Genomic DNA, 16,478 nt, shown 5'->3' with positions numbered 1-16,478 from the left:
AAACAAGTATGGCAACAGGGATTAAATACACACAGATTGAAGGAAAATAAATAAGTGTTATAGTAAAATATAGCAAGGCTGAGGTTACAAGTATAAACAGAAATGAAAAATAAATGGCACGAAGGACGGGATGGAGGAGGAATGACGGGAAATAAGACTGGAACAACTGGAACGTGCGGCTGTGACGTTTTTACACGACGCGTCAACAGCGTCGAAAATCGACCCGCGAACACGTCGGTTTCTTAAAACGCGTCGTTTTTTTTTTCATTCTACGCGTTAACGTCGTCGATGGCGTCACATGTCGAAAACCCGCCGCGTCGACGCGTCAAAGAGTGACACGTCGACGCGTTATTCGCCCTCCCGCCCGTCCCCCCGTCCCCCCCCCCCCCCGCCGCCGCCGCCGCCGCCGCCATCTTCGTCGCTCGCCCCGAAGCCCCGCCCCCCCGCCGCGTCCGGAAGCCCCGCCCCCCCGCCGCGTCCGGAAGCCCCGCCCCCTCGCGCATCCTTCGGCGGCTGCGACTCGCGCGGTGGGGGACGCGGAAGATGGCTTCACCGAGGACTATCACCATCGTGGCCCTTTCGTTCGCGCTGGGTCTGTTTTTCGTTTTCATGGGGACTATCAAGCTCACCCCGAGACTCAGCAAGGACGCGTACAGTGAAATGGTGAGCAAGGCGGGCGGGGAGGAGGTGGTGGTGGTGGTGGTGGTGGTGGGGGGGTAACCAGCAGATCTGGGCCATTGTCCTGCGTTGGGGACGCGCCGGGGTCCGTTGTCCGAAATGCAGCGCGACGTTGCGTGGTTGGCCCGCCTCGACGTCCGTCTCTGCGGGTCATTCCGATCCGGAGGTGCCGTCGGGCAGGAGATGTGCGCCCATTCTCTCGTTCCTGCAAATGGACATTTTGCGCCGATCGGTCTCATGCAGCAGAGTGAACCGGCGCACGGGCCTCTCTCCGTCCCGTGTCGCGCGCGTCCCCTGCGGCAGCGGTGGTTTGGCCGCCGGCGTGAAAGCGGCGTGAAAGCGGCGTTCAACCGGCGTTCAACCGGCGTTCAACCGGCGTTCAACCGGCGTTCAACCGGCGTTCAACCGGCTCTCCGAGAAGTCCGTCTGGGGTTGAAACGAAGGCGTCGTTTCTAATTTACGCCAAGGCTGTTGTAATGCGCTAGGGCGCATGCGCAGAGGCGCCGACCCCATAGATTCGAGCAAATTCTCACATGCACCTGTCGATGCTGAGGTTGAACATTTTACTGATGGCTGGTATTATGACATAAGGACTTATATATTTTTTCATAACATAATAAATATATACACCTATTTTTTAAAAATATGCGTGTATATTTGTTATAAAAATATTTATTATTTAGAATTTTTATACTGTAAATATAGGATTTATAACTATATATACTATACTATACTATATAGGATTTTTATAACATAATAAATAAGATGCACATTTATTTCGTGCCAATTTAAGATATTCCCACCCTAGGCCCATACATGCACTGTGCACAGCTGTAACAGGCTGTTTGGATGTACAATGTGTTGACATACTGTAAGAATATGCCATGCGTAACACTATCTTCCGGAGATGGCGCTCGCTCGCTGGGTCTGAAAGAATACTGGCTCTTGAAATGATCCTAATAGTCCTACATTGGAAAAGGCTGTTGTATGTGTGCCGTATGTTATACATGTGATTGGAATGTCCCCTCTGTTCTGCTTTTCAGAAAAGGGCGTACAAAAGCTACGCCAAAGCTTTGCCCGGCTTAAAAAAGATTGGCATCAGCTCGGTGTTGCTTCGCAAGATCATCGGCTCCCTGGAGGTGGGCTGCGGCATAGTTCTGACCCTGGTCCCGGGCAGACCGAAGGATGTGGCCAACTTCTTGCTGCTGCTGGTGATGCTGGCGGTGCTGTTCTTCCACCAGCTAGTGGGAGACCCCCTGAAACGCTATGCCCACGCGTTAGTCTTCGGGATCCTCCTCACCTGCCGACTTCTCATTGCGCGCCAGAGCGACGACCGGCCCGAGAGGGAGGAAAGCCGAGAAGAACCGCACGTCAACGACCAGGAAAAGAACAAGGTCAAGCAGTCCTAATGTTAAGCTCCACCCTTGGCAGAGCCACAGTGAAGGGGGACGTTGGGCTTCTCTTTGGATCGTAGGGATTCTGATCGGGGAAGCGGTCACAGATACAAGAATGATGGTTCTCACACACCTCCCCTTGTGCAGTCCTGTCGGCTGCCTGGCAACTGGTTCCACTCACCAACTTTCCTGCACACTCTAATCGTGAAACAGAATACTCTCGTCCCATTATTCCAATCCATAACAATGGACAACCATACTGTATTTGTGGAAACTGTAATGAGTGTGTTTTATCGTCACACTTTGTTGAATCCTTTTTGTATTGTCCTCATTTATTTCACAACTAGAGGTGTTGTATGTACTTTGATTTTTTTTTTTTTACGACAATAATGTTGACTTTAGTTTGGGTACGAGTTAATTTGAGAATGCTGTCTTTTCTTCATGAATGAATATTTATAGCTATTTCAGTTTAGTATTTGTAACACTGTAGGTAGAAAAACTGTGGTGATGAATGAATTCCATTTCTTTCCAAAAATCAAGCATGTTGATTTTATCCTTGAATACATGACTTAAATACAATATAATACAAAACCAAAATAGTCACCGTTAAAACAAACTCATAGGACAAACACATTTGTTAGACATCTATCTTGAATTTTTTTTTTTTTTTTTTTCAGCATTAGAAAAGTAGTTTAAGAACATATTCAAAAAAAGAAAATCCTCCCAGGCACAAACAGTGACGCATGTCAATGCGAGAAACCCCACACCTGCCTGAAGTCCCTCATCAAAAATGCTGATGAATGCATCAAAAACCGTCCAGCTCATTTCAATTTGAATGGTTGGGTGACATTTTTGTAGCTGTGAAGGACAGCAGGTGCTGCATTGGTTGTCCGTTGATGTTGACTATTTTATCCAGGCCCAAGAAATTGGATTTTGCCTTTCACAATGGTTAATGATTATGATTAAAATTACTGATTATGATTTACTGTCAAACGTTCCAAGTGTCTGGTTTAAATTTCCAAGTTGTCGAATTTGGTTTTTTGAAAGCCATTCTTTTTTTTATGTCTCAGTGAAGATTCATGTGACTTTGTTTCAAGATTCAGTGTTTCTTTAAATTGAAATAAGTAAAATAAAGAATTGTGGAAGAGACGGGCGACCGACTATGTCGTATATTTTCCATTTTGCTTTGGATACAAAACTGCAAATTAGTCTTTGACTAAAACATGTAGATGTGCAACTGTAAGAGTGAGGTCACGGCGCACAATGTGGTTGCGCTTCCATCTCCATCAGGATCAGAATTGTTTTATTTTCGCAAGGTACATTTACATATACTAGGAATTCCTTCTGGTGAGGTTTGCTGTACTTCAGTTCAGACCACCAGCATTAAAAAAAAATAAAAAATCAAGATTAAAAGTCTGGGAGAAAAGGAGAAAAAAATAAATATAGCTAAAGCCAGCAAGACACACGGTTATGAATTACAGTTTTCCGAGTTCCCATGAAACGCAGCATCATTTCCATATGATACCAATTACAAATGTCCAAGTTCACATTAAACACAGGGTGGACGTTCTGCCCACTGCTTCTTTCTTGTCTTAGACTTTTGGCTTCTCTTTGGCATCCGGAACACGAAAACACACAAACAATACAATTATTTCATAACACGAAAACAATAGATACATATTCACTTTCACTGTCATTTATTCTAGATAATGTGATAATGTTATAACTCCACATAGTGATGAATACTTTGCCACCACAAGATGTCTGAAACGCCCGAAACGTCTGGTTTCGGCGGTTGCCGTGCACCAGAAACTTTTAACCCGAAACATGTCAAGGAGAATAATAATAATAAATATAGCTGCAGGCAGCAATATACAGGGTCCAGTTTATTTGTTCTTTGCACGTTGTTGGCACGTTACATTTTGTGTTTTTTGTGTAATGCAGCGAAATATACTGAACGTATAAACATTATTTAGTTACGTCCATGTCATTTCACAAATCCAACTTTCATGGCATTATGTATGAAGCATTTCTATTTCAACCAGACATCAACGTATGAGAGTAATTGAACCATTGCACGGCTTCTATTTTTCCGACGGCTCGCTGGATCTTGAACGGATCGCTCACATGCAAAACGTTTCAGTGGATTCGACTCAACGTGGTCACATGGGTTAAAAATTACAATTTATAATATGACACATAGCTGCAGGCAGCAATACAGCGGTTCCAATTTGGACGTGTTAGGTACACGTTACAGTTTTCCCGGTTCTGTGAAACGCAGCACGAGCTACAATTTTCTGAGTTTACATTGAACGCCGCAGTTTTTCCCACTCGTTGTTTCGTAACTTTTTTTTTTAAAGGTTTCCTGAGATTTGTTTGGTCTTTTCTTCAACACGAGTGTGACCAACCTCTAGAGATAGATGTTCTGTCCAATCCTTTACTGACTGGCGAGGCCACTTGTTCCGATCGCGCTGAGGAAAACCTGTCGCGATCGAGGGTCGCTCGGCGTCCGCCTCGTCCTCTGCGAGGTCGGGGCGGAGGGACGCTGTTTTTTGTTTTTAATTTACGTATATTTAATGTTTTGGAAATAAATTGTGTATAAATAAAGACACGTTTATTTTTAGAAGTAAGTAAGAAGTAAGAAGTAAGTCCAGAAACACGTGAAAAATATGATTATTTTTCACGTGTTTCTGGACTTACTTCTGGGCCAATCCTACGTCACCGAATGTTCCTCTTGTGTCGTTTGGCTGAGATGTCCTTCCAAAACGGGGTTTCAACAGTTACAACCGACCCTGGATCACGCAGTGCGGACACGAAAGAAAGGGTCGGTCCCCACCAAAGCTCCTCCGAACTGTCTGCGGTGCGAAAACGCCTTCTGTGGCCGATTATAGTTGTCGGGGTTTCGTGAAACGCAGCACATATTTATCGCATTTATTTAATATTGACTTAAATAACGGTCCGTTATGTATGCAGTGCGGCGCGGGGGCTTATATCGGACTACAACACCCAGGGGGCAGTGCGGGAATGGGCGGCGGAAGGCGCGCACTGCGCCGGCGCAATACAAACGGTCGCGCGGAATATTTAATTTTCATTTGAATGGCCGCGGAGAGAAGACGCCGGGGTGTTGTTTCGATTTAGAAATGTAGCGATGGCAGCCGCGCCCAACCTCTCCAGACCACCCGATCTGGAGTCGTCGTCTACAAGTGACCAGTCGGTCATACATCGGAGCATTTACAGAAGTCTGCGAGTTGCGGAGAACGAAAGAAAAAGGAACGAGGCGGAGGAGCCATTTGTTGTTGCGCTGAAGTACTTCACTGATGGTAGGCCACGTCCCACCGCAGCTGATTTCAATCGATCTGTTGGACCGTCTGCTTTAGCCCAAATAAAACTGTTTATGCTTGTTATCGGGCACTTATTTTAACATTGTTTGGGCAGTTGGACATATCCTTTCCTACCTGCTCGTGGAGAAGGAAACCCTGTGTTTTCGTCACCTGGCGCATGCGCGCTGGCCTCTAGCTACTACCTGGATTTCTGACATTACCCACACATAACAGTTTGAACCTAAAATTACTATCTCTAACCACATTCCCAAACACAACCATTTCTAACCTAAAACTCAAACATAACAGTTTCTAACTTTATATCTAAACATAAGTGATTCGTTGTCTTTTATTATAGTCATCAGTTGTGTAATTCATTGTTTTTGTCTTCTGTACTCACTCATCTTTTGTTCCTTTTCTAGTTGCAGAAGGTACCCCTGTGCAGGGGAACGATGAGGTGGAGAGGCACCTTCTGCTGGTTGAGAAGATGGCCCACAGCAAAGGACTTTCAGCAGAAGCCATCTCTATTATGTTGGAGTTCGCCATGAGCCTCCGTATGGGTATGATACTGACCATGTTTGCTGACGACATTTGTATGAGAAGTACCAAGCATAGACTGGGTGGAACGCATTGAAAATTATGATAGAAAAATATTTAACATACTTCCATGTGTTGGGGCATGACAACAACATGAAGTAACTTTTGTTCACTTTAACATGTGACATGTTAGATATAACTCTTGCTATTAGACATTTGTATCTGGGATTTTATCTCCCTATCTTTTATGTGTAATGTGATGTTCTTGCCATTGTTTCACTTTTAATGGTGTTATTCTTTATGCATTCTCCGATTAGGATCTGGTCTATGTGTGCGAGTGCTGAAGTGTCTGATCCCTGCCGCTTTGGTGCCACAGGAGGCCGTGGTCCGTGCACTGGTTTGGCTGTGTGTTGGCAAAATACCCATCAGTACACAGGTAAGCAAATACTAACAACATTCAAACACTGCATGCATGTGTGTAATATTTTATTTTGTTTGAAATGAGTTGTGATCTTTGACAGGCTTTGTCTACTGTTACTTTATCACTTCTTGTGTTTACTATTAATCTATATTTGCTTGTGCCAAATTCTTCACTGTACATGGGTTACTTGTAATGCATTCCACAGAGAACAGAAAATATGAATAATCTTCAATTAAACGTAATTTTCAAAATAGTCTGACGGATGCATTCCTGTTGTGTTAACAATTTAGTTGAAGTGATTGAGTGAGTGTACAATATACAAGCTGAAGATAAGATGGATAGATATAAGTGAGTGTGTGAACTGTGTGTTTGGCAATTATTAAAACTGTTGCATTCCTCCCAGGTTCTTTTCATAAAGTGGGTCCTCACTGTTTTTGACATGATTGACGCTAAGGATCAGATTCGAGCGATCTACGGATTCATCTTCAGCTTTGTGACTCAGGAAAATCTTGTGAGTAAAATACATTCTTGGTGTTATCTTGTCTCTATACAATATTGTGAGCTGGCTAAGCAGTACCTCTCCATTATTTTAGACTAGTCAAAAGTAGTGTTCCTTCACTTTGAATCATTTCAGCCAGAGAATCGAACTAGCTTGAAAAGGTTGCAACACTGTAAACATAGTTGTTTGTGTGGTCTGAAATACCAAAAAGGGACGGAAACAAATATATTCATTATATTCATGCCGTACAAGGACTAATCTGAAATATGCAATATGCATGATGAATAATATAATATATGCCAGTGGTGGGCCCTGATCCAGATCCAGATCTGGTGGGTCGCAGATCTATTTTGAGTGGACCACAGCCATAAACATTCACTTCCTTGTTCTGTTTTTCACATCCTTGGTCTTTAATTCAGATAGGCATAGAAGCATAGCCTTTGTCACCTAATGGTGTTGCTTACTTTCCAGTGTCCATATATCTGCCATCTGCTCTACCTTTTGACAAGAAAGGAATGTGGTAAGTACAATTCAAACATTCTGAAAATCAGTTCAAAAACAGCTTTCCCAGTATTTATTTTTTTATTTCATTTTTTTAACCTGTGCTGTCAGCATGCTGGACAGACAACACAGTGTATGTCTGTACACACAGTATTTGTATGCCACTGCATCTAGGACAGAGTTAGTCTGCAGATGTAGTTCAACTTCTCAGCCTGCCATGCAACTCTTTATTCATTTAATCATCAAGAACTCCTGCAACAACTGCCTGTGGTATGACAAGAGCACAGCTTTTTTTTGTTACACAAACCCCCACCAATCCCCCTCTTTGGAGAATGATCATACCATGTTTTGGTCTATAAACAACTAATCATCATCACCACGGGTGAGACAAATAAACATTGAACCAAACAACATGTACCTGGAAAATCATAAACATAGAAAGATCAGACGACAACATGTATCGACAAAATGGTTAATAAAGTCCAGGAAAATTGGAACAGATATTCGACACGTAAATGAGGGAGGAAAGTGTGTGTGTGTGTGTGTGTGTGTGTGTGTGTGTGTGTGTGTGTGTGTGTGTGTGTGTGTGTGTGTGTGTGTGTGTGTGTGTGTGTGTGTGTGTGTGTGTGTGTGTGTGTGTGTGAGAGTTGTCCCAATTAGTTGTGGTGTATGAATGTTGGAATTATATCGTAGCGCCCCCAAGCAGCGGAAAAGGCCCTGCAGTGGTATAGACACTCCACTATCGCAGGAAAGCCCCGAGGATCCCGCCCTGCAGCTACAGAAGACCTTCCCCAGCCCCCAGAAAAGCCGGGAGCCCGTGGAACAACACCAACGCACGGGCCCGAAGAGCATAACCCTGCACTGACCACAGGCCCGGGGCCAGGCCCCGCATCAACAGGCCGACACCTCGCTCGGCCCGACCGGGCCCCAACCCCCCGCTTAAAAGGCGGCCCGAGGCCCGCCATACCCAAACCGGCCAGACGCCCCACCCAGCCACAACTCCTGAGCGCCCACCCATGCAGATAGCCAAATGTGTGGGCCCTCCACCACCGGGGGCGCCACAGAGAAACCACGCAGCGGGAGCAAGACTGACAGCCACCAAATCCTATTTTTATGCAAAGCCAAAAGACTCGAGTAGAACAACGGCTTATTGCTACAAAATAGAATAGTTGGCATGATGCAGCAATTGCCCTCCAAAATCCTTCAGCACTGCTTCAAATCTGAAACATGCTACTAAACTAATTATTTAACATTCACTTTTTTACTTTCTCTCTATTTATTGGTCATAGTGCGTCTCTTCAGAGTCAGGAAGCTGCTGGAATTGCAGTCCAAACTGGTAAATGTGCCTCGTTTTAATTTTAAAATTCCAGACAGGCTTATTGGGCATCATTCACAAGACATTCTAAACAGTTCTTACCTTTGTTCTTGAGAAAAGAGCAGCAGTGCTTTGTAAGTAATGCAAGTTAATATTTTGTTCTTTCTCCTACAGGGAAAGCAACCATTCCTCTTGCACTTGTTGTCACTCTACAAAGTGTTTTGTCCAGAGTTGGTGACTCTCTCTCTCCCATCACGAATGAGGGTTTGTAAAAAGACTTCAGTTCGTGCTCAAGACATTTTCTCGACCTTTGTAAACTTTTTAGTGGACGAATACCCTCTCTTCTGTTGCAGGCTGGTTTCAGGAACCACAATTCCCTATGGAAGTCTGCGTTAATCGCTGTCCAAAAGAACAATGGTGCCCAGGTTGCCTCTGGAATTAGTTTAATCTTGGAGATAAAAGATGGAGTCCGCTCCAGGAAAAGGGTGGGTACATTTGTGTTAAGAATATAACATGTTTCTGTTTTTTCTAACTTCCAAATTTTTCAGATTTTATTTTCACTTTTGCAGCTGAATTAGTTCAGGTTATGGAAGCGACTGAGTCTTACTTTTTGAACATGTGCTTACCTGACTCACTGTGTTCTGGCAGAAGCGCCACCACATGCAGGTGCCGGCATTGACACCCGCATTCCCAGTCCAGGTGCAGAACGTCCTCGCCCCTGGCAAAAAGGTCGTTCCTCTGGCGCATCTCCACACCTTCCCGCAACTGCTGGAAAACCTACACCTGATAGAGGTGCGTTCATCTCTTCCAATTGGAGCCAGACTTATCACCATCTCTTTATCTATTCCTTTTAGGAGCGTACTCTCTTTCTCACAGAGTCTTGAGGCATTTTGTCTTTGAAACAAATGGTATGGTAGCATTTTAGCAGTAGAATAAAGCGGAATGTCTGAATATGTCAATAGAAGTCATGGCTCTGAATGCGTTCAGTTTGTGATGCCTCAATCTGACCACATGGTGGCAGTTTAGCGCTCGCAGAATTTCAGCTGTGGCCCATCTTCGGCACTATGAGCTACTTTCACAGACCATTGCAGACTGTGTGGGACTGTTATTTGTTGAGTGGATTCGCGCCATGAAGCTGCTGCATTGGCACTGTGTGTGTCATTTGTTTTCTAATTGTGCCATTGTCTTGTTTGCAGACTTTATCAGGCATTTGTTTACCTCTTCTATTGAGTGAAGTAGCAGATTAATATAGATGTACCTGGGTATGGCCTTGATAAATTAAGTGAGCAGCCATTTAAAATGTTTGTTTGTGTGACGGATCCATTGACCTGATAAAACCACATAAATCATTTTAAGTAGCGTAAGGACATTTTTGCGTTACGCTACATAAATCCTCCCCTTTTCACCACTCAAAGAGCCAAAATAAGCCTCTGCCGGTGATGGTGTCAAGTGTTTTAATGGCTGAGGAGCTCTCGTCTACCGTGGCTGGGAAGGACGGGCAATGCAGAGTTGATCATCTGGATAAAACTATTTAGTCAAGGCGGTGCCGAGGGATTATTGATCCTGTCGTCTGCTTTTTGGCGCTCCTGGTGCCAAAGGCAGACGTTTCTCCTTAATCGTTGGAAGGCTATCAATCTGTCTTCCCTGATTATTAAAAAAAAATTCATTTTTATTCCTAAAAGTCCACATCTCGGGAGGCAGCTGTTCATACATGACAAGAGACTGGCAGGAATGTCTTGAGAAATGTACCAATACCGGCCTTTACAAGGATTAGTGGATATTAAAACATTTGCACAGTCGTGGCTTGAAGCTCACTCAATGAAAACAAGGACATGACGAGCAGCCAATTCTCATTGTTAAATAGGTGAATCTCTGGATGTGAGGCGATGGAACACGGGCATCAGCTTTGCGCTCTAGGAGAGAAGTGTGCGTGCTTGTGTGTGAGCCAGATGGTGTGCGTAAGATAGTGTGATTAACTTTGTATGAGCGCAGGTAGTTATAATGCAGCTATAATTCAAGATAAGATATGTCTGACAATAGAAGGCTCCTACTATAACCGCCCCTCCCTCTGTGATTATGTGTAGTGCTGTGCGCTAGATCGTTATTCATCGTGCTTGTGTGGCCCGTGCATTGTTCACTTCTCTTTTGTTTGTGCTCGCACCAGCTGCCTGCTCAGATGGGCTCTCTGCTGGGCTCCAACCTGGCGCTGCAGTACCTGGACTGTGTTCAGGACGAGTCTGCCTTCCTGCGCCTCAACTTCTGGCTCGGCCATGCTCTCCACGAAGGTAGAGCGGAAGGCGGTGACAAAACGACTACGCCGGTGTCGTTTTGACTTCCCGCCATCGCTGCATATGTTTCTTGACTTTGCGAAATCTTGAGTGCACAGCATGTGCTTCAGTAGACCCTGGTCGTCTATTTTTAAACACCATAGGAAGTGTGGAAAAACACTCAAAAGTCGGAAGCACTTGAAAGTCAATCGGCGCAGTGATGCAGCGATGTTTCCGAGGTCAAAATGACACAGGTTGGCGTACAAATGAACCCAAACGCGGTATCTGGTTGGCATACCAAAATGATGCCTTGCGGCAGCAGTTTGGCATTCCGAATGAGTAGTCTTTCCGTTGCTGTCACCCTTTTGATTTCTAAATATGGATTTTTTTTATTATTTTTTTTCCCCCTTTTTTCATATTTGTGTCAAGAATTGATGTTCTGCGCCGCTGGGGGAGGCTCCCAGAGTTTGGAGGAGGCTGTACAGTTTTTAGATCGCTTGCTGTCCACACAGTGCTTTCTCCAGGTGAGACCCCTTTCCCTCTCCGATCCGTCCTCGCCGCTTTCGTTCGGCTCCAGTTGGTTCCTCTCAGGCTCGGCCGGCTTTCCTTGTTCCTCAATGGGTGGCGCTGTTGAATGTTTTTTCTTTTCGCGCCACATGTGTTTTTCTGTCCCCTTTGTCCGCCCAGGAGGGTTTCTCCAGCACGGAAGCTTTCCTCTACAAGTTTCTCAGCGTCTGGGACGGCGCTCTCCTCCGCCCACAGATCCTAGACCTGCTGAGCAGCATCCCTGTCGTGCCCAGTTCCTGTGAGTACAGAGTTTTCCTCTCTCAACAGTCTCCATCCTGCCCGGTGGGTGGGTGGGTGTGTGTGTGTGTGTGTGTCTGTGTCTGCCTGTCACACACCTGTCGATCGCTGTAATGAAGGCGTCGCCACATGCGCATTTTGGTTTGCCATATTCTGCACTGGTGTAAATGTAATCCTCTACCGCAGGTATCAGCAGGCTTCTGTTTGAGCCGCTGATGCAGCTGTTCTTCACATCCACACTGTTTTTCAAGGTAGGCGAAACGGCAGATTTCCTCACGAGAACACAGAAAGGTCTATCGTTTGAAACGGTGCTGAGAATCGGCCGCTGTAATTTAATATGCTCGGCACGGGCGGCCATGTTGAATGTCATGCGGTCACAGTTTGACTGTCTGAACGACAATCCTCTTTCGTTCTCTGTGTGCGCGCCACACCCAGTGCGGCTTGATGGAGTGCCTGAACACCATGCTGCTCAAGTGGCTGATCTGGCACTCGGTCTACGCCCTGCAGGACGGCCTGGACATCAGCCTCAACAGCCACGCCTCCATGTGAGTCTTGCGTCGAATCCCCTCTCGGATTAACACCCAACTGCCCTTTAGAAACCTGGGCAAAAGGAAGCTGTTACCTTCTGATTTTGAGGTGTGAGGAAAGGATTTATTGGTGTGTGCGCGACTCTGAACGCCAGCTTAACCTCACTCCAGAGTGGGTGTTCAGTCCGTCCTCTGGAGGTCATTGTAATGAGCTGCTACCGCACCTCTGCTGATTTGGTTATTTTCGCCGATTGCATTAGAGAGCAGCGCTGCTGAAGAAGAAATTTTGATCCAAGGACAAACCTGCTGATTGGCCATCTCAGTATTTCCACCTAGAATCCTCCCTGATGATAATGGCTGGTGGTTTGGGGAGTAATAATGTGTGTGTGTGTGTGTGTGTGTGTGTGTGTGTGTGTGTGTGTGTGTGTGTGTGTGTGTGTGTGTGTGTGTGTGTGTGAGATACTCTTGGCTCTGCTTCTGTCACTCCTCAGAAACATGACTCTGTCGGGGTTCATGGATTCCGTGATGGAGCTGGTGCGTTTTGTGGGCCGTCTCGCCACGCTGGGCCTCCAGCTTGAGGGCTGCGACTCCCTGTTCCTCAGCTTCGTCCTGGACTTCTATGAGACGGTAACGTACCGACAGTGGTGGATGTGTTTACTTTGTAAAAGCTGTCCCATATTTACATAATAGCCAAATAACATACTTTTACAATTAAAGTAACCATGTTATTTTTGTATAAAAATTGTTATTGTTTGTTTATTTATTTATTTATTTATTTTTATGCATTTATTCTAAATTTCCCCATTGGACACTGCATATTACTGCATATGCATTCATGTACCTTTTATGATGTTTCTTACGTGTGTGTGTGTGTGTGTGTGTGTGTGTGTGTGTGTATATGTGTATATGTGTGTGTGTATATATATATATATATATATATATATATATATATATATATATATATGCTTTTTTTTCTTCTCTCGTATAGATTATATATATATTTCTTTTTATTATTATTTTTCGTACTTTGTTTTGTCTCTGGAGTTTTTTTTATCATGTCTCTGTACCATTCATGTACTGTATGACAGCAACAAATAAAAAAATCTTGAAATTGTTAAATAATATTTATTATTGTTGTCATCTTTATGTCTGCATGTGTGTATTTCTCCCAAGGTGTGTGACATGTTCATAAAGTATGGCCTTCCCCTGGTGGTGATGCCGCCGGTGGGGGTGTTCTACCCGGCCTTGTTTGCCCTGGATCCCATCAGTGTTGACAGACTGGCCCACATCATGAACAGGTGAACCACATGAACACGCCCTCATGACCTGACAGCCCCTGATTCGTACACACACCAGTTCTTTGGCGACTACAAAACGCCCCTGCTTATAATATGGTGTTTGTTTATGCATCCATATTTGATGCCAAAACGAGACATGTATGATTCATGAAAACGAGAGACCAGGCAGTGCTACTTCTTCATATGGAGAATGTCAAACCGCGCTTTGAAATCCATGCTGGAATTACATGCATCCCACGTTGTCAACTAATTGACTGTGCCCGCAGGGAAGTGAAATGGGTTTGTTACTGATGCTAAACATGAACATGGCATGACAAAAGAACATCGTTTTATTTAGCATCCATAGCGGCACATGTGGCTCGGCTTAAAACTAACGAGGCGCAATATGTTGCAGCACGTGAATCTAAGTTGCCACAGGCTTTGACAGACAGGTTTCTTATTCATCATTTAGCAAAGTTTCTTACTGACTGTTTTCATTTCCATTTAGGTACAAGATGAACTTGACTTCGGCCAAGAAGCAAGAAAAACAGACTGAGGTAAATATTATTATTTTATTTCTTACTATGCGTGTCTTGTCCATATTGTGGTGAATTTTGTAGTATATTATACATTTAATCTATTGTTTAAATTCATCAGATTGTTTCTTTGCAAAGTTAGGGTATATATTATAGGTTGATGGCTTGTTGATATTCTTTTTTTTATATTCTGAATTTTCACTGCATTTCAAAGAACATTTGCCGTTTTGATTTATTTCCGCTTTAGAGTTTCAAGTTTTTGACATACTAGGGTTACGTTAAGTTATCCATCACATAGTCCTACATAATCCCATATCCTCAACCCAGCCTTAAATGGGGAAATTATACTATTTATCATGGTTTTCTTTCATCATTTATTTTCTACACAGCCAATAAGCTTGGGGTTTAAATTCCAACATCATTGTTTTCTAAAGTATAAAAGGCCAGTTAACAATATGCAAATTCATCAACCCTGCTGCCTCTGAGGAAATGGACAACAAGGGCTGAAGTGGACGTGGAGTCATTTTTCACCACTTATTTACACTCTTTGCTCCCCGTCCCCACTTTTCTCCTCTCGTTTTATTTTCAACATTCGCTTTCTGCTCCCTCTCATTCATTCCTCCGTGGGCTCTCCAGCAGGCCTTCCACATAAGCCGACAGACATACCTTGAATTCAACCACTACCTGGTCGTCATGGTCAACTGCCTGTGGAACTCCAAGATGTTTGAGCCGGGCACGACCATGGCACTGAGAGAGGAGCTGCTCACAAGGAGCAAAGTACCGCAGTGCTGGAGCAGCTTTGATTTCATCCACCACCCGGCTTTCTTTAGCTACGCGGTCTACTTTCATCGCAAGGTGGGTCTACAGCGTTTAGGAGAGCTCCAGACTGTTTTGCATTGGATTTCGGTTTGATCTCTATTTCCAACTCTGTGTTTTAAAAAACAAAAACAAAAAAAACGGATTGAGACACCGCCTGTCCAGTTCAGTTAATAAACTTTGATGCCAGACAAGGAGACAAATGTGGTAATAATGTATCTTTCATAGGAGGTCCATTAATACAGAAGCGTGTTTTATTATTCATGGGGAGCTGCACGAGACTTGAGTTTTCATCATGCTGAATAATACACACACCTCATCTTGGTTCCGTCCAACACCCAGATATACGTTCCACTGAGACTTGGGCTGACCATGAATATTTATGTTTCCTCTTTATCAGAGCTGGCCAGGGAGCAAGGACATGGACCTCAATTCCATAAAGGTACGGAGGGTCTCCTTTTAATTTTCACCATTTTTTTATTTTTATTTTTTTAATGATTTTACCTGCTGACATGCAAGTTTGAAGTCAAGCATATATATCTCATGGACTTTCCTTTTTTACCCCATGGTGGTCATATGATTGTCGAAAGCATTAAAGACGTGTGGTCAACCTGTCCCCGTGTATGTGTTTACAGTCCTCCAAGACGTGGGGCTGGTATCTGGAGTATTTATTCACCCAGGGCTTTCAAGGCCTGAGGGAGTTCATCCAGAGCAACATCCGGTTGTGTCCGCCAGCGTGCGGCGACGAGGACCTCGGCGAGCTCTAGGACCACGAGTGATGAACCAACGTGGTGGAGAGGAAGAACATTGCATTCACATCCTTATTTTAAAGACTTTGTAAATATTACGTCCCTCGGTTTCCTATATCACATAGATCCAGAGATTTGAGCTATACTTTCGTTCATGTACATAGACGTGTTTATCCAGTGTTTTTAAAATGCCTCATTTTAGCTCCTGTCTCTCGTCTTTTTTTTCTTTTTTTGGCAGCTTGCATCTATTTTTCCCATGCCACTTGCATATAGCTAAAAAATAAATCTCAACACATCGATGCGACCAATGAAAATTATTTGTTGAGTTTGACCACATTATAATGCAACTTTGTAAGGTTAAAAAAATTATTTTGTTTCTCTGTGACAGCACCAGTCCGAGTCTCCATTGCAACGTAAATCATCACTACCTAGTCTGCCTACCTACCGACCTATTCTATAACTTATTCAAACATTCACAAAACAACATTTTCCCTCAACTGAGAGAGCCATTTGGTTAATCGATAATTGACTGCTGGTTTACATACATTACGCATGATTTGCTACTCTTTATGGTCATCTAGTTGAATTTTTTTTTCTTCCAGTTTTTGGTCATCAAGATAGATTTTACAGATGTTTTTTTTTTTTTTTTGTCCTTCTGCCCGCCCACCCAACAGAGGCGGTCCAGGGATTTCTATCATTTGCAGGACATGCAGTATTTTGCTTGTGTGAAATAAACTTGACGCCCAATTTGCCTTAATCTAGGTCATAAACAAAGACATTTGTCAGTGTATAGTACAGTATTTAATTTACCCGTGAATGGCCCTTAGTGCCATCATC

At 44.0% G+C, this 16,478-nt stretch overlaps 2 protein-coding genes across 3 annotated transcripts; both read left to right on the top strand.

Annotated features, from left to right (window-relative positions):
* Positions 1-542: 542 nt before the first annotated feature.
* Positions 543-3,127, top strand: tmem35 (transmembrane protein 35). The gene is made up of 2 exons (XM_080008545.1): positions 543-663; positions 1,722-3,127. Exons 1-2 carry the CDS (start codon positions 544-546, stop codon positions 2,085-2,087), a joined length of 486 nt encoding a protein of 161 aa, XP_079864671.1. The 5' UTR covers position 543; the 3' UTR covers positions 2,088-3,127.
* Positions 3,128-5,205: 2,078 nt separating this feature from the next.
* Positions 5,206-15,900, top strand: cenpi (centromere protein I). Of its 2 annotated transcripts, none has more exons than XM_080007812.1 (20): positions 5,206-5,392; positions 5,815-5,952; positions 6,247-6,365; positions 6,754-6,861; positions 7,321-7,369; positions 8,640-8,686; positions 8,840-8,929; positions 9,019-9,150; positions 9,314-9,457; positions 10,830-10,950; positions 11,362-11,456; positions 11,620-11,737; positions 11,923-11,987; positions 12,172-12,281; positions 12,755-12,890; positions 13,437-13,561; positions 14,049-14,097; positions 14,716-14,931; positions 15,293-15,334; positions 15,528-15,900. In XM_080007812.1, exons 1-20 carry the CDS (start codon positions 5,221-5,223, stop codon positions 15,657-15,659), a joined length of 2,208 nt encoding a protein of 735 aa, XP_079863938.1. In that variant the 5' UTR covers positions 5,206-5,220; the 3' UTR covers positions 15,660-15,900. The 2 variants fall into 2 exon arrangements, with proteins under 2 accessions (XP_079863938.1, XP_079863937.1); XM_080007811.1 differs by having other exon boundaries at positions 14,713-14,931.
* The last annotated feature ends 578 nt before the right edge of the window (positions 15,901-16,478 follow it).

The sequence above is a fragment of the Zeus faber genome, assembly GCF_960531495.2.
Source record: "Zeus faber genome assembly, chromosome: 10".
NCBI classification, from domain to species: domain Eukaryota; kingdom Metazoa; phylum Chordata; class Actinopteri; order Zeiformes; family Zeidae; genus Zeus; species Zeus faber.
Note: the sequence above shows the minus strand (reverse complement) of the source record. Positions and strands in the feature narration are given on the sequence as shown.

Bases quoted from the DNA above. Each gene is read 5' to 3' on its own strand.
- tmem35 (XM_080008545.1), top strand. From the start codon at position 544: ATGGCTTCACCGAGGACTATCACCATCGTGGCCCTTTCGTTCGCGCTG. The intron at 664-1,721 runs GTGAGCAAGGCG...TCTGCTTTTCAG, and splicing joins AGGACGCGTACAGTGAAATG to AAAAGGGCGTACAAAAGCTA.
- cenpi (XM_080007811.1), top strand. From the start codon at position 5,221: ATGGCAGCCGCGCCCAACCTCTCCAGACCACCCGATCTGGAGTCGTCG. The intron at 5,393-5,814 runs GTAGGCCACGTC...TTCCTTTTCTAG, and splicing joins GCTGAAGTACTTCACTGATG to TTGCAGAAGGTACCCCTGTG. The intron at 8,930-9,018 runs GTTTGTAAAAAG...CTTCTGTTGCAG, and splicing joins CTCTCCCATCACGAATGAGG to GCTGGTTTCAGGAACCACAA.